At 55.3% G+C, this 20364-nt stretch overlaps 2 protein-coding genes across 4 annotated transcripts in view; one reads left to right on the forward strand and one right to left on the reverse strand.

The window, feature by feature from the left end:
* Nucleotides 1-5035: 5035 nt before the first annotated feature.
* On the forward strand, nt 5036-13840 carry SNORC (secondary ossification center associated regulator of chondrocyte maturation). Its single transcript, XM_026491685.3, has 3 exons — nt 5036-5333; nt 11370-11552; nt 11632-13840. The coding sequence occupies exons 1-3, from the start codon at nt 5261-5263 to the stop codon at nt 11739-11741; spliced, it is 366 nt and encodes a 121-aa protein (XP_026347470.2). The 5' UTR covers nt 5036-5260; the 3' UTR covers nt 11742-13840.
* A 5-nt stretch (nt 13841-13845) lies between these two features.
* NGEF (neuronal guanine nucleotide exchange factor) overlaps nt 13846-20364 on the reverse strand; it is a 102945-nt gene continuing 96426 nt past the window's right edge. For all 3 annotated transcript variants that reach the window (XM_026491681.4, XM_026491683.4, XM_026491684.4), the window contains 7 exons: nt 20244-20318; nt 18421-18510; nt 17232-17395; nt 16808-16963; nt 16043-16122; nt 15217-15321; nt 13846-14664 (listed from right to left, as the gene is read on the reverse strand). In XM_026491681.4, the coding sequence (XP_026347466.2) occupies nt 14474-14664; nt 15217-15321; nt 16043-16122; nt 16808-16963; nt 17232-17395; nt 18421-18510; nt 20244-20318 (861 nt within the window). In that variant the 3' untranslated portion in view covers nt 13846-14473. The remainder of the gene's footprint in view (nt 14665-15216; nt 15322-16042; nt 16123-16807; nt 16964-17231; nt 17396-18420; nt 18511-20243; nt 20319-20364) is intronic.

Below are 20364 nucleotides of genomic sequence, written 5' to 3' on the forward strand. Positions count from 1 at the left end.
CTAGCCTTTCTGGTGAGGTGCGTGGTAACAGATAAGGATGCCTTTTTTTTTTTTTTTTTTTTTTTTTAAGTTAGGCAAGCTCTACACCCAACACGGGGCTCGAACTCATAATCCCAAGATCAAGAGATATGCATGCTCTTCTGACTGAGCCAGCCAGGCACCCTGATAAGGATGCCTTTTCAAAAAAAGAACAGACTACATGCAATTATCACACTAACAGTGTTGATAATTAATATCTAAACCCAGTCCGTGTGATTTTCTCAGATTGTCTGAAAGGTGTCTTTTTACAAAAGTTCGAATCAAAGTCAAAATGAACTCATGAATTGCATTTGGTGCAATCTAGTTCCTCCTCAAAAACAAAGTTGAAAAAACTGGATCATTTATCCATGGAACATCCTGTCTGTCGGATTCAGCAAGGAGCATCTCTACAGTGTCAGTTTGTTCATCTCTCTCACATTTTCTGTAAATGAGGAGTCAGATCTAGAGGCTTGACTGCATTCGGGTTCTCCCTTGCCCTCCGGGAATACTGAACTGCTGGCATGGTGTGCATCCTGTTGTATCCCTCAGGCGTGTCAGCAGGTGGTATCGTCCGGCTGTCCCATTTTGACTCACCCATTATAACCATTCTGTTGACCATTCATGTAGCACTTTTAACATTCCTCAGTGGTCATTGTCTAGGTCCTATTATTCCATTGTCATTGAAAAATAGTGACTTTTGGGGGGAAGAGGGGACCTTATTTTGAATAATTTCAAGACTTAGAACTTGCAAGAACAGTAGAACTCCACCATGACTTTCACTCCCATCTGCTAACATCTTACCACATCTGCTTTATCAGTTTTTCTGGATAATCAGGTTTTCTCAGTAATGACTCTCTGTAATTATTTTTTTATGAACCATTTAGAAGCAAGCTGCAGACGTTATATCATTTACCCCTAAACATTTCGGGGCCTGTTTCCTTGAAACTAGGACATTTTCTTACATAACCACAGTGTAATTATTAAAATTAGGAAATAAATTATATAATACTAATTAATATCCAGGTTTCATTCATATTTCACCAGTTGTTCTGCTAATATCTTTTATAAGGAGAAAACAGGTGCAGGATGCTATCCATGATCACTTTTTATATTTAGTTGTCATGTTCTTGAGTCTCCTCTGATGTGGAACAGTTCCTCCGTCTTTGTCTTTCATATCTTGACACTTAAGGGTCCAGGACAGTTGTTTTGTAGAATGCCCTCAATTTGGGGTTGTCTAGTGTTTTCTCAGGATTTGGTTGAGATTATGCGATTGGGTGGGAATAATACAGAAGTGATATTATGTCCTCGATGTATCATGTCATGATGATGTTTGTTTGAACCATTACTGGTGATGTTAATTTTAATTGCTTGATTAAGGTGGTGTCTGCCAAGTTTCTCCACTATAATTCTTTTTTTTTTTTTTCTTTACAGGAGTTACTTTGAGACTTTTAAGTATCCAATTCCTCATCAAACTTTTTTTTTAAAGATTTTATTTATTTATTTGTTTATTTATTTATTTATTTGAGAGAGAGAGAGAATGAGTAGGGAGTAGGAGCAGAGGGAGAGGGAGAGGTTAGAAGCAGTCTCCCGACTAAGCAGGAAGCCCAACGTGGGGCTTGATCCCAGGACCACGTGATCATGACCTAAGCTGAAGACAGATGCTGAACCGACTGAGCCACCCAGGTGCCCCTCCTCATCAGACTTTTATCTACTAGTTTTAGCAGCCATTGATTCTTGCTTGAACAATTAATACTTGCCAGACTTCCCTTTTGGGGGAATCTCAAGGCCTCACTCACTCCTTTCCAATTAGTGCCATAGGTTTCACCTAAGAGAATTGGCGCAGCTGTGAATTCAAGAGTGTAGTTCTGCAGCTCACACAGATTTGGGGCCTGGTTTGCAGCCAGTTATGCCCTGTATGCACAAGAAATAAGATATTTTTTTAAAGACTGCCACAGAAGGGCTCTACTTTTCTGATCATGACTTTCAAATTTAAAGCCTGAATTTGTTGTTTTCTGTGAGCACCCAAATGCAGTAAAAAATAGCCAGTTCATGTGACTATCCTGTTGATCGTCATCACGACTGTAAACATCAAGTGCATTATCTACTTGGTCTTTCAAGCCTTGTCTTCAATAGGCATTTCATGCAAAAACAACCAATAGTCTTAATCTATGGTATGCCATACGTTACCAGATCAGATTTTCCACTGGCAATGAGATCTTCCCTGCAATTCAGGCTCAAACATGGTGGTGAACCAAACTCAGAAACACATCTTTGAGGGCCTGTTACTTAGGACCATTCCTGGTGCAAAGCTCTGTATTGGTCAGCGTCTGACTTGGAAACAGAGTTCACTCTAGGTATTTAAGACAGAAGAGATATAATGCAGGGGTATATTTTGGGGTGTCTAAAGGCCCGAAGGAGCTAAAAAGGGAAAGGGAGGTTGCTCATAAATTGACAACTGCACCTAGGCAACTGACATCAGCCAGGGCTAGAGAAAGATTCCTCAGAGGCCATAACACTGTTGACTAAGTCTCCTGGCAAGGACCCAGAACCTGCACTTCCAACTTGATGTGGCTGCCCCCGAAGCCACCACTACCTGACCCTGAGTCCCTGATGTTCTTACAGCCGTCAGGAAGGGTCACTTCTCCCCTCCCGCCTTGCATCTCACTAGAGTGCCTCCCATTGGCAGATGCTAACAGGCAGTCAGCTAGGAAGGAAGTTTCAAGTGCCGTGTGGGGATCTGACTATGTTGCTACATTACATTGCAGAGCACAGAAGTTGAGGATGGGAGAGTGGGAGCAAAAAACACAAATGAACAAACAAGTGAGAAGATGCTCCATGTTAACTGTATCCCAGAAATCCCAACTGATTGAATCCAAATATTGAGTTCCTGTTACATGCTGGGCACGGTGGTGCTAGGTTTTAGAAATGCATTGGCAAGTAAAACAGCCCCTGCCATCCTGGGATTTACAATCACAGGGTGGGGATAGACAACCTATGAACACTTCATCTAACAGCACCAATACCTGTATCTGACAAGGGATGTTTATCTTGGACACACACACCAAACACAAATAAATGCAAAAAGACCACTCTAATAAGTGGGCAAAGAAAATTGAGCAGACCATTCACAAAAGAGGATATGCCTTTGGTCACTAAATATGAAAATGTGCTCAACTGTGTTAGTCGTGGAAATGCAACCTCAATGAGACACCTTTACATACCTATCAGGAGGACTAGAAAACAAAAGACTAGCAGTGTCTGGTGTGGGTGAGGATGTGGAGCAACTGGAACGCTCACACTGCTCATAAGAGTATAAACTGGAATGAATACTTGGGAAGACTGCTCGGCAGCATCTGCAGAAGCTAACGCTCTGCCTCCCCTCTGACCTCGCCATTCTGGAATCATTAGATTTTTAACCAAGAGAAGCTAGTGGATATGTTCACCAACAGACCTGTTCAAGAATATTCACAGGAACCGGTTCATAGAACTTCATAGAAGTTCTAGAAATAACCCAAATAGACACAGATAAATGACAAAATGGGTAAAAGAATGGTTAAGTTGTGACATAGTCATATAAATTGAATACTCTTAAGCAATAAAAACCAATGAGCTGCTACACACAGCAATGTGGATGAATCTCATAGAATGTTGAACAACAACAAAAAGAGCCAGAAACAAGAGTTCATATCGTATGATTCCATTTATTTGAAGTTCAGGAGTAGACCAAACTCCTCCGTGGTAACAGAAGACAGAATCATGCTTTGGAGGTACTGACGGGGTGGGGGGGCGGGGGGCAGGAAGGATCTTGCTGGTGTGCTGGAAATGTTCCATATTGATTTGGGTGGTGTTTGTCCTGGTGTATACATGCATAAAAGTTCCTCAAGCTGTAAACATAAGATTTGTGCTTTTCACAGTATATATGTTATTCCTCAGAAAATTCACCCAAAAAAAAAAGTGAAAGAAATGAGAGCTTTATGTAAACATTAGTGCTAAGAAGAAATTAAGTGATGTGATGGGTAAATGGGAGGCTGACTGATCAGAGCTGAGACCTGAATGGTGATATGGAGATAGCCACGTAATGAGCTAAGGGACTGCTTTCTGGGAGATGGGACAGCAAGTGCAAAGGCCCTGCGACACGACCACGTTTGGCGTGTTAGAGGAACCTAGTCAAGACCGCTCAACTGGAGCCCTGTGAGCAGGGCCAAGGCAAGCCTTTAAGATGGTTTTTCTAAGAACAGGGGGAAAGCACAAAGTGTGTGAGGTAAGGGGAGCTGGCAGTACTTTCTGAGAGATGAGACAAGAGTAAGGGAGAGAAGCTTTTGATGACTTTTAATTACGTGGCTAGGACATCTAGAAAGTCTGGGGCTAGGGTTCCACTGACTGAGCAGGATTGGGGAGGCACTGGAGTCAAAGTTGGTTTGGACACATTCAATTGGACGTATTTTTAGATACTCATGGAGCTGTTGGGGAGGCCATGAGTGGTAGGGTTGAAGTTCTGCACCAGACCCAGGCTGGACATGGATGCCAGGAGTACACAGGTGGTGTTTCAAGTCTCAGGCACCTGGGAGAACAGAGAACAAGAAGAAGAAACAGGGCATTTAATGACATGGGGTTTGCACTGAAACTGCTTTAAAAGTGCTTCTGTTATTATCAAGGTCTGTTGAGTGTTGTCTCCCCACCAGGCGTCAAGAGCCCAAAAGTGAGCAGACTCTGTGCAGTGCTGACTGGGCTTCAGTCTCTCGAACCAGGGCCATAGGCACTAAAATGCAAATCCCTGGGCCTACCCATGACCCGCTGAAACAGTGCTGGAAGCATCTGTATTTTCCAAGTTCCCTGGGTGAGTCTTTTTGCACATTGAAGTTTGAGAATCTTATTTCCAGTGCCAGAGGAGTGTGTGTGTGTGTGTGTGTGTGTGTGTGTGAGAGAGAGAGAGAGAGAGAGAGAGAGAGAGAGAGAGGGAGGGGGGAGGGAAAGAGAGCGATTTCCTCTTTCTTTCCCTCTCTGAGGGTGGGGCTACTTTGGAGTTCAGGAAAGCAGTCCGTTCTGTAAACTCTGCTGTGTGTGTGTGTGAGCGCACGCACGTGCTTATGTGTGGGGGGCGGGCACGGTGTCCCAGGAGGACAGAGTTTGCATTGATGAAAACCCTTCCCAGCCTTTGATACCTCTTTCCCGCCGCTCTGAAGTTAACCAGCTCAGTCCTCGGTGCATCCAGCTCTCGAGCCACGCTCCCTCACAGGCCAGGATGGCATTCTGTCTAGCCCTGCGCATGGCCCTGCTGCTCCTCTCCGGGGTCCTGGCCCCTGCAGTGCTCACAGGTAAGGGTGCTCCCTTGACTCTGCTGCCACCAGCCGCCCAGGGCCAAGAAGCACCTTGGGCCAGATTCTCCATTGCCCACTGCACAGAAGCCCTTCACAGGAGACAGGGCAGCTGTTTGGGGTGATTCTGTGGAGGGCTTCTTTGAGATTGGCTGCCAGGAGCCGAGTTGATATCCTGGAAATTGCCAGCCATGGGGACAATGGCCCTCGAAGCAGGGAGGAGATGTAGGGAGAAGGGCCAGGGATGTTAGCTGCCTGGGGGACATGGGGATTATGCCAGCCTGCTAAAATCTGAAGGCTTCCAGATCTGAGAGTCAGGAGGAGGCACCAGGCACAGGGCAAGCAGCTGAGGGACCAGAGGCCCTGGGCTCCTAGGCAGAAAACCCCAGAACCCTGCTGTTTCACTTTTCAACCCTTCTCTGCTGCCTTTCTGAAACGTCCTTCCAGAGTGAGGACCCAGGTATTATTCCCAACCTGGGAAAAATTCCAGAAAGAGCACAGGGCCTGAGACTCCTTGGCAAAACCGTGATGAGGACACTGGACTTAGGCTCAGTACTGAGGTCGAAATGGCTGGGTCTGGGGTCCAGTGAGAAGGAAGGTTCCCAGTAAATTCAGGGTGGCAGGCTGCCTGGACCTCAGCCCCAGTCCTGGGCATGGCTCTAGGGCCCTCTGCTGGGAGGCGCTGGCTCAGGCCAGCTTCAAAGCCTGAGAGAGGAAAAGCACAGACAGGTCCTGGATGGTCTTTCTCCTGGGAAAAAAGCAGTCTCTGTTGGCCGTGAGGTGGCCAAAGGAGAGATACTTCAGGGCCCCTGTGTGTGTGTGTTGGGGGGGGAGGTGGGGGGTCCTGGGCCTGGAGAAAGGTGTGGGTGGAGAGACCCTGGAGACCTTCTCTGCAGCATGGGCTTTGGGGGAATGTCTGTGGATCCGTAGGGGTGGCAGCTGGATGCCAGCCACCGGAGCATGGCCCTGGGGAGAGTTGCTGGGGGTGTGAGGCCTGCTGGGACAGCCACACACTCAGGCACACACACCAGGAAGAAATGGGTGATGGTGAGTTGCCTGTGGGCGTGCAGGTCCCTCTAGATGCCCTAGGAAGAAGCCTGGCTTTGCTTCTGGCTCTGTCTCCCAACTGTTTCTCAGCTTCTCTGTACCTCTCCTCATCCGTATTGTGGCAATAACCAAGTCGTAGCTCTGCCTCCCTTGCGGGGGACTGTAGGCCTACCAAATTCAGACACGAGCTTTCAGGGTGGGCCAGGCATCCTGGAGTGCTCAGCAAATGTTGGGGGGAACGTGAATAAATGTCCCAGCCCCTCCTCTGGGTGCAGGGTGGTCTTGGGGCAGAATCACCTCCTCGTATAGGCTGGGAAAGTGCCCAGCCTCCCTTTATGTGGGAGATGTGCCAGCTGGGCAAGACGGGGGGCTGGCGTGATGCCCCAGGAATTGGGGAAAGTGACCTGAGTGTTGGGTGGCATCTTCTGTGGACTAGATCTTGGGACTGTGGTACTTACAGATCCCCCACACCACACCCCACTCCACCCCTGCCTGGTGGTCAAAGTGGGTAGAGGTGAAGGTGCTGGCGCCTGCCTGCCCAGGTTCTGGGGCCGCCTGGGGAGCTCCTGTCCAGTTTCTTGTTCCCTGAGTAGCCAGCTCTTCCAGCCCAGGATGCTGGCCAGAGGCCCTGGATCAGACTGCATATACAGCCTGGGTGGGTGGGCTTTGTCCGCTGCCACAGGAATGTTTGGGGACGTGTTTGGCGTCTCTAGGACCTCACCTGGTTTCACCTCCCTCCACGTGTTCTACCAAGAACAGGCAGGCCAGCTCCACCCCGGAGTCGCTGGGGTTTTGGCTGGCTGTCGTTCTTCCTGCCGTTCTGGGAGGGAGGTTGTTTGGGAGGCTCTCAGCTACCCCACTCTGGGCTGGAAGCTCTGAGCAGGTGTGTACAAGGCCTAGCAGGCCCTCTGCCCTTTGCTCGGTGGGCTGGGGTCCTGTAGCAGGCAGGCAGGGAAGGAGTGGCCCCGTGGCTGAGGTCCAGGCCCGGCCTGCTGCCCTCCCTGTTGGTTGCCTGTGGCTGCAGCTACTGGGGTAGGGGGAGCAGGCCAGGTTGAGCAGGCGTGAGGCCAGGGCAGGGATAAAAAGGCCCTTCATGGCTGGCACAAAGACTGTCTGTGAGCACGGGTGCCTGGCCTCGGGGCCCTGCGGTCAGAGCGAGTGTTAAACAAACCTATTTACCGAAAGGCTGGGCGGCTGGAGGCGGTGGGGCTGGGGGAGAGCCCCCCATGCTGTGGGCAGTGTCATGAGGCCCCCCACTTCTCCTGGTTTCCTTGGTCAGAGTCGCAGGACATTGCTAACTCTGGTCCTTAGAGTTTAGGTCTATCACAGGTCCCCCTTGGTCCTACCCACCTCTCTGTCCTCACCTAACATCCTCCTTGGGGCTCACAGCTCACCTTCCATGCCCGTGGGCTCTGTCCTCCATGACTTTGCTTGTGCTGGTCCCTCTGCCTGGCTTTCTTTCCCTCATCTTCACTCCTCTTCAGACGGGCCCTCCTGCTAGCCAACTCCCTGACAACTGCTTCTGTTTAGGGCTCCCCAGGATAGATTTTGAGGGGAAGGTGGGTTTATTGCCTTTAAACTTTGTTTTCCCCTTTTATTACAGCAAATTGAGAAAATACAGAGACATGTAGATGAGGATAAGAAAATGCTTTGGCCTCTTCCTGGCACCTGTACCTCCTTTGCTGGAAGGCTGGTGGCTGAGTCCAGGCTGCAGTTCGGGCTGCATAAGCTGCCGGGAGCCAGCAGGCCTTTGGGCCCGGGCTGCTTGGGTGCAGATGAGCCACTGGGGGTCTCCCGTGATGGTCAGCTGTGGCACATGCAGAGTACCCAGATCCGGCCGCCCTGTGTCTGGCCGGAGAGGTCCTGGGGCTGAGGCCGCAGCTCATGACGGCAACGACAGCACACTTACTACTTGTTGTAAGCCGAGAGAGACATGGTCCAACTCCCATTTCACAGGTTGGGAAGTGAAGTTGGGGAGGGGGGAGTGAAGTCAGTCTGCTGGGGTCCCAGGGTGACAGTGTGACAGAGCCAGGCTTTGGACCCAGCCCTTTTTATTTGGAAGCCCACGGGTTCAGCCCCTCAAGCTTTAGAGGCTGGTTCAGTGCTGGAGGAGGGGTTGGAGGTGGGTGCACACAGCAGGGATGAGGTGGCCTGAGCCAGTGTGTCTGGCAGGGAAGATCCAGGCTTCTGTGGGGAGCAGCAGAGTAAGGCTGGGTCATTGGGGGGTAGGAGGGGAGAAGACCTGGGTGTGCCCCTCCAGCTGCCCTGCTCAGAGGGTGGCCCACTCTCCCCCAGAGATGGCTCCTGGGCTCTGGCAAAGGGCAGAGGTAGATGCTTACCTGGAGCTAGCAGGCTCATTCCCCAAATGCTGCCCCAATGCTGGGCCTGATACCCAGTAGCCCTGTGGTGGCCTCCCTGCCATGGGTGTATGGGGAGCGAGTAGGGGCCAGGGGTTTGTCCATTTCCTGGGAAGACAGGCAGTCTGTGAACCTTAGACCTCAGGGCCTAGGAGTGGATATACTCAGGCTTTTTCTCTGGCCCAGCCCCTGGGAGCCTGAGGCAAGCATGTCTGGGTCCTGGCACTTACCACAGCAGCTACGAGGCTTGCAGACCCCTGCCTTCCCAGGCAGTGACAACAGAGGCCTGCCCCCTCACGGGATGGTCTTCACAGTTGGTGGGGGGCCAGTGTGGCTCCCAGACACCAGCATTTTGGTTCAGCCTCAGGCCCTGCGAGCGGGAAGCTTCCCCCACACTGTGTGCCAGGGACCTTTCGCCCCGGGAGGCCTCCTTGCCATGGCTGTCGGCCTGGCTATGCCAGCTTGGGTAACCCTTGGGGAATAGGACAGTGGTCCCTGCCTGCAAGCTGAGCCTCAGAACTGATCCAGCCCAGGCCTGGGAGAGGCTGCAGGGGCAGGGCCTGGGGAGTCCTACAGTTTGATTGGGAAGAGATTTTAAGTTTACATCGAAGTTGCAAAAATAATCCAGGAAACTCCAGCAGACTCTTAGATCACCTTTCGTGTCTCTATCTACCCACTTGACCTATCTGAATGTTGACCACTTGAGAGTAAGTTGTAGACATCATGCCTTTTGGCCCTTAAATGCTTCTAAGAGCAAGGATATTTACATAAGCAGTCAGCTATCCAAATGAGGACATGGACTTCAATATAGTGCTGTTACCTAAGCTACGCAGTCATACTTCCCCAGTAAACCCTGTAGTGCGCCCCCCATCCAGGAATACATGCTGCGTTCAACCTCTTCGGTCTCTGATCTGGAACGGTTCCTCAGCCTTTCTTTGTCTTTCTTGACCTGGATGTTTTTGAAAGCACAGTTATTTTAAGACTGACCCTGAATTTGGGTTTGGCTGATGTTTCCTCGTGATTGGCCCCAGGTGGGCACTATTAGCAGGAAAGACCCAGAAATCCCTTTGTGTCTTCCCAGAACAGCCCCTCTCTGGAAGCCGGTGAGTCCGAAAGCAGCTTGGCTCTGGCTTGTCTGTGCCAGAGGGTGCTCTTAGGGGTGAAGCCTGTGGAGGCAAAGGTGCCTCAGGGCCCTGCAGGCAGGCTGGCTGGGGCTGCAGGAACGACACAACTCCCCTGGTGGTTTCTGGGGGCGTGCATCCTGCTACTTCATCGTCTGGGGGATTCAGAGTCCCAGCAACGCTCCTCCCAGTGGCCCCCCCTAAGCCTTGGTTTTCTCAGCTCTGAGGCAGGGATACAACAGTTCCTAGCCACCAAGCAGCTGGAGTCAGGAGATGCTGTGTCGTGATGCCTGCTAAGCCCATTCTAGGGACTGCATGGGGGCCGAGCATCCCTGGATCACAACTGAGATTAGGCACTAGGGAGCCCTGACCCTGCTACAGCTGATGGTCAGGGCTGGGCTGGGGAGGCTGGCCTCCTGGTCTTGAACTTTAACGAGGTGGCTGGGGCCTCCTGTCTGCGAAGGGTGGATGGGTCCGGGGTTGGGGTAGTGCTGTGAGGCTCCTCAGACCTGGATCCTTGGTGGAGAGGGGAGTGAAATTGGCATGGGCTGGCATGGTGGAGGTGGAGATATGGGGTGGGGTTATCACACAGGCCTCTCAGTCTCAGCCTATCCCGTTCCCTGAGGCCCCTGGGTACGCCAAACCTTGTTAACTCCCAACCCATGAGCAGAGAAAGGCCTCTGCATAAAATGCTGCACAGAGACTGATATGCTGATTGAGCCCCAGCTTGCATGGGGGCCGGGGGGGGGTCATCATCCCTTTCTTGGGGCTTCCCTTACACTGACCACAGACACTCCTGCCCATCCCTCTGGCCCTGTTCTGTCTGGAAGCAGCAATATGCTGGCGTCACAGTTTCTTAGGATATAGAGTCCCCTTGGGATTTAAGCCTCAGAACATGGGGTATGTGTGGGTGCTGGACCCCAAGTCCTGTGGACTGTGTGGCTCTGCCCAGGTTAGGCCAAGGGAGGGGAAGCAAAGGAGGAGTTTGCCTCTCTTCCCCACCTCCTGCAGCAGTAGCCCCCTCATGGGGCTCTGGGTAGGCAGGAACCCCGGTTCTTGAAGGGGGAGTGCCTCGCCTTCCTGGCCTCTTCTCCAGGGTGAAGGCTGACCTGCCTGCCTGGCAGGCATCTCTCACAAGTGTCAGTCATCTCACCCAGGCCTTCAGAGCCCAGCAGTTCAGAGGAAGGACCGCAGGCTGTGCTGGGAGAGGTGAAGTGCCCTGCTCCTGCCATCCTGAAGCTCTGCTGCCAGCTCAGGGTCCTCACAGCTGTTTTCTAGGAGAACCTGTTGGTCCCCCTCCCTCCTCCTCCCCCCATCAGTCTGTCTTCACTGGGCTCAGAAGCAGCCTGGCCACAATAGGGGTCCTGGAGCCCCTGTAAAACGGGAGGACTGGTGCAGTGCTGACCCCAGAGTCCCGCACACAGCGCCCCCTCCGCAGTCGGTTAACAGCGGGGGCCACGTCCCTGCTGGCCCTGCCGCCTGCGCCCCAGCGCCTGTCCTTGGCCTTGCAGCCGAGGGCCCACAGGAGCCTGTGCCCACCCTGTGGAACGAGCCCGCCGAGCTGCCGTCGGGAGAGGGCCCCGTGGAGAGCACCAGCCCCGCCCGGGAGCCCGCGGCCACCGGGCCCCCGACCCCCACCGCCGAGCCGAGCCCCGAGGACAGCACGGCGCGGGAGCGTCTGGACCAGGGAGGCGGTACGCGCGGGCGGGTCGGCCGGGCGGGGGGCGGGGGGGGGGCAGGTCGCGGGGCTGACCGGCCCTCCGTCCTCCGCAGGCTCGCTGGGGCCCGGCGCCATCGCAGCCATCGTCATCGCCGCCCTGCTGGCCACCTGCGTGGTGCTGGCGCTGGTGGTCGTCGCGCTGAGAAAGTTTTCCGCCTCCTGAAGCGAATAAAGGGGCCGCGCCCCCACCGCGGTGCGACTCGGCTGCAACCCCGGTGGCGCCCCCGTGTCTCCAGTGTGTCCGCGCGTGCGTGTGTGGGCGAGCGGGGCGGGCGACAACTCGCAACACGTGCGCGCGGGGGCGCCAGCGGGAGCCGCGAGCGTGCGCGGGGTCCCCGCACGGCTGTCCACTCCCCTGGCTTCCACCGTCCCGTCCCCGCCCCTGTCCCCGAAGTGCCCAGGGCCCGCCCCTTGCGCTCCAGCGCAGACTGACGCGCGGCCGCGAGTGCAGGAGAGGCGGGCAGAGCCGTGGGGACTCCCTCCAAACCAGAGCCTACGTTATTTGGGCAGGGGGCGGGGCGGCCAGCCAAGCCCCATCTGCCTGTTGGGAGCGCCAGACCCGTCCCTCCAGCGCCCCCGGGATCCCCCACACCTCAGGGAGCCCTAGGAGCAACCCTACCGCAATCCCAAGCAGCCTCCCTCCAACTGCCCATTTGGCCCTGGCTCTCCTTTCTTGGTCACGTCCTTTGTTTTGCACACTTCCCGGGAAGCCTAGCTTTTATGATTGAGAGAGAGATTTAAAATAGTGGCTGAGCTGCTCAGGGCATGGCAGGGAAGAAGGCTGTCCTTTCGGAGTGGAAAAGAAGACTGGAGGCCTGGAGGAGGGACTGTCTGCACACTCCGCGATGGTTTGATACCTTGGGCCTAGGTGTGGGTGCTGGTGTAGGGATACTGTTCCTCCTCCTCTTCTTTCACTGTTTCTAGCAACTCTTTTGGGCTCCATAGTTCCGTGAACTCCTGACCACTCCTGCTCCAGCTAAGACCAGTTTTCTCCTCCTGGATACTCCGGATGAGCACTTGCCCAAAACACAAGAGGGTTAGAAGTTTCCACTTAGGAAGGACTGTTCTAAAACTGACCAGTTCTCACGAAGCTCTTTAAATTACTTCATTCCACATAACCTCTGGTAACCAACGCCCTAGTTAGAACAGATGATCCAAATCAGCATGTTTACCAGGTTCAAAAAGATAAATTGGACAAGGGCCAGTACCAATGGTAACCCCCTCTCCTTTGTCCCAGGAAACCCCCTTCCCCCACCAAGAGCAGCATAGGGCTCAGGAATGGCCCCTGCCCCCCTGCCCCCACTGCTGGGGGACTTAAGTGTGGGTACTCCCCCAGGGGGTGTATCATAGAGGCCCCATGAGCATCAGCCCCTCACTGTTGAACCAGAGCATTGCACATGTATGCACCTTCCAGAAATTCATCCAATTCTCACAGGGTCTCACGTCTCAAGAATGCCAGGAGCCATGTTGTGGCCTGTGGGAAGATGCTACAAAGTCCCACTTGATCCAAATAATGGGCTTCTAACGAAAGGCCTGTTCTAGCATGGAGAAAAGAGGGTCCTGGCAGAAAGAGTGTGGTCCCAGGAGTGTAGGGCTGGGCAGGGTCAGATTCCAGGCCCTCTACACTCCAGGACAAGGGTTGGTGTGGGGTATCTGTTAGGGTTACCTGGGCTGGACAAGGAGCTGTAGCCTTTGGGTAACTTGCTAGCACCAAACGTGGGAAGAAGTGCCCAAGGTAGGAAGTGACTGGTCAGGAAGGAAACCCCAGCCCCATGCCCGGTGTTAGATCTCCTGTGGGATTACCATGCGGCTAATACCTGGATCGCACTGGGGTGTTCCAAACCTGTGTTCTCACTTCCACTGCAGCAGAAGGGGTGTCCCCAACTCCCTCAAAGAGCATCTTCCATTTCTGGAATCCCTCCACAAGTCGAGGCCCAGGTCTTCCACCCTGAGGTCCTAACCGTGGCTGCTTTTTCCTGTCCTGGAAGTCACCTCAGCCTCCTCCTTCAGGACATGCTACTCCACTGGCCTTGAAAGGAGTTCCTCTTTCCCTGCCCAGAACCAAACACCTCCTTCCTGTGTGCAGCAGAGCAATAAAGAACAGAACTTCACCTCCATTATTTTATACATGATGCTTCTTTTAATGCAGCCAAAAATGATATTTGCTTTTCTCGGAACCAAAACCGATACAGGATGCAGTGACCAATTCATTCCTCACAACACCTGGGCTCCTGAAGGGGCCAGAAGACACAAGTTATATCCAGCTTGTCAGGGAGCCAGAGGTGGCATAGGCCCTCGGCCAAGCTCTGGTAGGCCTGCCAAGAAGCAGGGCCTGGCCGTGCAGCCAGAGGCTGGCAGAGGCTTGGGGAGGGGGAGGACAGAGGCATTTGGTCTCTCGGTCGTTTGAATCAGAGACCAAGGGCTGCTCATCAAGCTCAGGCAAGGGCGGTCCGTCTGCACGCCTGGTGAGTTCTAACGGCTTCCAGGGTAGAGAAGGACATGTGCAGGGGGTCATGACAATCCTTCCAGCCTGCCCTCGGCCAGGGACAGCCCAGGGCTGGGGCCTCTTGCACTGCCTGGGAAGGCCCCTGGAGCATGCCAGTCCACTTCCACCCCCTCTGAGACAAGAGGGAGAGGTGGTAGAATACTGTTTAAAATACACTTTCTCGTTTCTAAACGCAGCAGAGGAAAGACGTAGGCACCCTTTCTCCAGTTTGCAAGCGAGGGGCCAAGACACATGAGCACTCAGCACGCGGCAGGGAGAAGAGTGGGGGTGACTCCTGCACGAGGCGCCTGCCTTCCCCCAGAGCCCCTCCGCCGTCCGTTGGGGCTGGCCTGCCTGGCTGCTCCGGCCCGCCCGCGTCCTCCCGCCAGGCTGGTGACCTGGGCCGGGGGTCATTGCCGATTCCGGCTGCCCAGCTTCCTGCGATCCTTATTCTGGCTGCGCTGAGGGTCATCCATTTTGTGGACTCGGAAACATTCCTTGAGGTTCTGGGACCGGATCTTGGGATTCAAGATCTCCTCAGTCATGGAGCTGGGGAACCAGCCTCTCTCCTGGTCGTGCAGACGCTCGCCAAAGATCCACCCTGTGTAGGGACAGGTTGGGAGGGTCAGGCTGTGGGGGTGAGGCTGAGGGCTGAGCCTCCATCCCAGCCAGGGCTCTCATCTGTGCGGGGAGGAGAGGTGAGGGAGGTGCAGGAGCCCAGCCGGCCTTTCCAGAGGGCACCTGCTCGGCGAACCACTGCTGGCCACGCTCAGATTGGGTTTTCTCCCACAAGCTGTGGAAGCACTGCCCTGACACCCTCCTGGGGAACGTGGTCCTGGGGTGCCACGGTGTGTCCCAAATATATTGACTGGAACCCATTCCTGAGCCCTCAGCAACTGTCTGCTGCTCAGCATGAAGCCAGGAGACCGCAAGGCAGCCCCCAAAAGGGAGAGGTAACCAAGCTGACCACTTGGTGTCTGGAATACCGCCATCACCCTCTTGTTGGGCAGCCTGTCTCGGAGCCTCAGCCTCGTGATGTCTGCTTCTGCACATGGGGCTCGGACACCCCCACCTGATCCCTCAGACTGGTGCAGAGTGCGGGGGTGGGGAAGGGGTGGCGCGGGTGGGAGGTGCACCCAGCCCCGGGCCTCACCGTCTTCAGTCTTTTCCAGGATGTTCAGGATGTCGGCCAGCTCCAGCGTCAGCTCGTCCGGCTGCTGGGCCACGTACGGGTGCACGCACTGGACCTGGGGGCAGTCTGAAGGGAGGAGAGAGGGAGGCGGCACGTCCTCGTCACCGTGTCACCCGTCCTGCTCCGTACCCGGCAAAGCCTGGACACCCCCCAGGTTAGCCGGGCAGGCACGCCTGTCTGACAGAGCAGTGCGAATTCCCACAGCCACTGGAAAGGGTCTGTTTGAGGGAGAGGAGGGTTTGGCTCCAGAGAAAACATGGTTTAAACCGCCAGGGGCTCTGAAGAGAAACAATCTATGGGTAAAGGGATGAACGGGCTGGGCGGGGGGCTTATTTTGGACTTCAGAAGGAACTTCTCGGACCTGCGATGTGGTGCCGGGAGCTGCTCTGGGAGGGCCGGGACTCAGCGCAGTCAGGGCTAGCAGCTTCTCTGGGAGGCAGGTGGGCCCGCACCCTTTTATATTTTAAAGGTTTTCAGACAGCTGGCTACCCCAAAAGAACACTGATGTTTGCCTTCTGGGCCCAAATTCCTCCTGGTTTCCTTGTGGGACCTGTTACTTAAGACCCAGTGACTTATTTCATTATTAACCAGCCACATGTTTGTGAAGCTCAGTGACACTGATTTCTCCACCCGGATTGGTCTTCGGGCCCTTCTGGCGGGGGAAGCCACGCTGGCCTCTGGAACGGCCGGCTCCTAGGCACTGCCCCATCAGGAGTGCAGAGAGCACCTGCCCCGCACCTGCCCGCCCTGCCCTGCAGGCGGCCGCTTCCTCCCTGAGGACACTTACCCAGCAGCCGGGAAGTGAAGGAAACAAACTTGGTTCTCCGGTTGGGGGCCAGTGAGGTCATCCAACGCTTCATCTCACTCCTGGAACATGGAGGAGGACACTGCCAAAACCACAGAGCAACCCCCTTTCCCTCCGGGCGTGGTGCCAGGCATCCCACAAGGCCACAGCAGGACAGCTGTGGGGGGGGGGCAGAATCCAGGGGCGAGGCATGGGGAGCCCTACAGAATCTCCCTGACATGCGTGAAAGTCAGCTGGTGAGGGAGAGCCGTCCGAGACACCCCAAACACCCCTGAAGCCTCAGGCTCTCAGATATGGAGCCAGGGAGGTTGTCGTTGTCCCCATCGGGGTGGTGGGAACTGGACTGAGATGGGGGTGTGACCTGTGAGCTCTGTCCAGTGGGGACAAATGCTGGGCACCACACGGGGCTCACAGAACCTCTCTCCACACTGACCCTGGCTGTCCCAGAGCCCGGGGGCTGCAGGGCAGGGGGCCTGACTGCTCAGAGGGGTGATACGATGGCCCTGGGACCACCCCGGGGTGTGGCGCACTGGTCAGCGTGGCCCCAAGGGTTCTACATCTCATGAGGAAAGAGAGGCCCCTTCCCCGAGGGGACACACACAGACACAAAGCCCCCAACTGATGGCAGCCCCTGGTGGCCGGTGGACCACCAGGCGTGTGCCGAGCCCCGAGCCTTGCTCCACCTGGGAAGGGGACTCGGAGGCGCCTCGGGCGTCAGGGGCAGGGCTGGCGGCGCGGGGCACTCACTGAGAAGACGCTTTCAGCATGTAGGTGGCCTCCCGGTCGTCCGCGTTCTCCAGCAGCCGCAGGATGAACACGTTGGCCAGCGTCTGGCCCTGGTCCTCCAGCTCCTCCACGCGGAGGAGGCCCCGTGGGGCCGAGTCAAACACTTGGTACTTGTCTCTGGGGACCCAGGGTGGCAGGGTGGGTGTGTTGGTCCCAAGGAGGCCCCTGAGTCCCAGGGAACCCCACACCCCCAGTCCTGCTGGCCCTACTGTTCTGGTCACTCCTCACCTCATTCTGGAAGCGCCCCACCTGAACACCGGTCCCCCTCACCCCCAGACTGCCACCTCCCACGGTGACCGAGGGGGTAGCCCGAGCTCCGCCTGCCCTGCCCAAAGCCCCGGGGCCGGCCAAGCCCCCTCCTCCAGGGCGGGGGCCAGCTGCTCACCCGGGGATCTGGCGGCAGATCACCAGCAGGTCGTTGAAGAGGAAGAGGTAAATTTCCCGGAAGAGTTTCTTGGTCCGCAGCGTTCGGGAGGTCTTGGGGCCCGACATCTGCTGGAGCTCACCCTGCTTCAGCAGCCAGCGGGAGTGGGAGATGATGGGCACCGACTGCGCGGGTGGGGGGATGCCGTCAGAAAGGCCGTGCCCCTCCAGGCCTCCCCTCACGACTCCCCCACCCCACCTGCGTCACTGGAGTGCTAACCTGAGGAGCAGCAGGGGGTGCGGCCCTGGGGGTGCGGTGGAAGGACGGAGTAGTCCTGGGCAAATGCAGGAAGGGCGGGGTGTGTGTGCGCGTGTGTGTGTGCGCGCGCACACACTCCCAGGTACACGTGCATGTGTGTGGCTGTGTGTGCCTATCTGTGCCTGGGTGCGCCTGTGCATTTGTCTGTTGTGCATGTGCTTGTGTCTAAGTGTGTCCACGTGGACCCGAGTCTCTACATGGGTGTGTGTGGGTGTGTGTGTGTGGGCACCTGCAGAATCAGAGGAGGAGCCAAGTTCACAGCGGAGAGGAGAGAACTGGGTGCCGTGGGACAAGCCGGCCAGGTCTGCAGGCACCCGCTGCGTGGCTCGGGGGAGGCTCCTGGCACCCAGTGGTCGAGCCAGCAGGGGGAGACATAAGGGGAGCCCAGAAGGCCATGTCTGCATCCTCAGCTGGGGCTCAGTTCCTAAACACAGCAGGACCTCAGGGACCCTCAGTGGGCATGGTGTCCTCATGTGCCCATGTCACCAGAAACCAGGCCCCAGGGGCCTTTCGGGCTCACGGATGACTGAAGCTTGACATAAAATCAGGGAGGTCGGTAACTGCTGTCAGATTTTCAGTCCCCCCTCACGACCCCCATGTGAGAATCCCTGGAATGGTCCCTGTCATATGCTTCATGTCAACGAACTGCTCAAAGTCACACAACCAAGAAATGAGAGCAGGCAGCTCCAGGGTCTTGCACCCCGTAAGCACAGGCCAATGTGATGGCATGGTCAGGGGGGCAGGCAGGGGCAGCTAGGGGTGTCAAGAGAGACGTCAATGAAGGTGCCACTGCACTGAGACACGAGGGTGGCCAATCACTGAACTCAACCAGGGACAGATGCCCCCGGCCCGCCCAGCTGGGCTGGCGACACACGGACGGGCACAGGCTCACCTTGATCTTAAACTCCATCTTCTTCTGAATGCTGATCATCTGCTCCGTGCGGCTCATTTTCCTGACGCCCTCGTTGCACGCTTTTACCACCTGGCATAAGAAGGGGGACACATGAGGCCAGGGGCAGCCAGCTGTTCCCGGCCACTTCCTCTGTCCACGCAGGCCCCAGAGCGTGGCAGACAGCGCCTGCAGCTGAGACCAGCTGGCCCGCTCCTCGTTACGGCTCTCTGCTCTGGCCGAACTCATTAAAAACTGCAATAATTTTACATGCACTAAAATGCAGAGCAGAGCCTGCTTGGAAACCACAGTCCCTTTTTGCGAAGGTTGCAGTTGTATGTGCAGGTGTGCCAGGGCGGGCACCTGCATGCCAGCAGCGAGGTGTGGGGTGACAGGCCATCTTTACCCTCTTCCTTTCACTTGTGGGCACCTGCTCAATTTTTTTTTTGTATTGAACATCAATTACTTTAATAAATTAAAAAAATCCACCATTATTTTATTTGTTTATGGATTTTATTTTTTAAGTAATCTCTACACACAAGGGGCTCGAACCCACAACCCCGAGATCAAGAATCGCATGTTCTACCGACTGTGCCAGCCGGGCGCCCCTAAAAATCCACCTTTGTTAAGAAAAAGGTGAATTACGAGAAGCACAAGCATAGCTTTCGTTAGACAGGAAGGAAAGAGAGGTGACAGCAGAGTACTTAAGAAACAGAGAGGCTGGCCCCCGGCACACAGGACTCACCCTCTGGGGCCCAGTGGGGGCGGGGATGAACCCTCCGCCTGATCAGGTGCGTGGGTCCTAGGGGAGGGCAGAGGGCCCTGAAAGATGCTGCCTGGCTCCCGGGGCACTCACCCTCCCCGACCAGCTGCCAAGTGGCCAACCGGTAAGGGACAGGAGGAGGCGCCGGCCAGGGAGACAACAGTGAGAAGCAGCCTTTGCAGCTCCAATGGCTTAGAACTGCCATCAGATGCCCGCCGAGGCCAGTCCTTTTACTGAGCTGCTACCTCTGGTACAAGAAGAGGAAAGGCCCCCCAATAGCAGGCTCTCACCCATCACAGTCACTGGCACTTTGAGACGGAGGAGAGGATCCACGGTAGCCGCGCATGCAAGGACGGACACGCGTGCTGACCCCCACCCCGGGCACACCCATAACTCTGCCGGCAACTCCCAAGAGAAACCGCTTCTCCAAGGGTGAGGAATGGACATGGCGTCTTCGCTTCTGGGCAGAAAAAGCCCAGGGCTTGGCAGGGCCAGTGAGTCCTCCCGCAGACAGGAGGGGAGCAGCCCAGACACGGGGAGAGGCATGGGGAGGAAGACACAGGGCAGGGCTGTGTCAGCGCACAAGAAGAGCCAGATCCAGCTCCCTGGGCCGTACCAGGAGGGAAGACACTAGAAGCAGGCAAGGACAAGCATGGGGCCTGTGAGAGAGACGGCCTGTGGGGGGCAGCAGAGGTCACCACGGCTGTGGCCCGGGCCGACCCTGGCACAGCGACAGCAAGGCGCTCTACTCAGGCCTCACCTGATCTGTTTGGGCGACTCAGTGACTTTCCTTTCCTTTTCTTTTCTTTTTTTTTTTTTGAAGTAATCTTTATGCCCAATGTGGGGCTTGAACTCGCGACCCTGAGCTCCAGAGTCACGTGCTCCCCTGACTGAACCAGCCAAGCGCCCCTCAATGACTTTTTGATTGTAAAAGCAGGTATTAAAATGAATTTGCACTTTCCAAAGATGCGGCGACAGAGGAGGAAGCAGGACCAGAAGGCGGGGGTCCGGACAAGGAACACAGTCCACTGGGGACAAGAAGGGAGGAGGAAGCACAGCTCACCATTTCCAGCTCTTTGTGGGCATCCAAGGCCGTGCACTCACGCTCAGACCTTTCTTCCACTCTCTTCAGAATGTTCTGAGCACAGGAAAATCTGCATTAATTGGATCCCGGCTGGCCTTTC

This window comes from Ursus arctos, unplaced genomic scaffold (genome assembly GCF_023065955.2).
Source record: "Ursus arctos isolate Adak ecotype North America unplaced genomic scaffold, UrsArc2.0 scaffold_1, whole genome shotgun sequence".
Classification (NCBI taxonomy): Eukaryota; Metazoa; Chordata; class Mammalia; order Carnivora; family Ursidae; genus Ursus; species Ursus arctos.

Coding starts and splice junctions, on each gene's coding strand:
- SNORC (XM_026491685.3), top strand. CDS start 5,261: ATGGCATTCTGTCTAGCCCTGCGCATGGCCCTGCTGCTCCTCTCCGGG. Junction 5,334..11,369: donor GGCCCCTGCAGTGCTCACAG/GTAAGGGTGCTC, acceptor TTGGCCTTGCAG/CCGAGGGCCCACAGGAGCCT. Junction 11,553..11,631: donor GCGTCTGGACCAGGGAGGCG/GTACGCGCGGGC, acceptor CGTCCTCCGCAG/GCTCGCTGGGGCCCGGCGCC.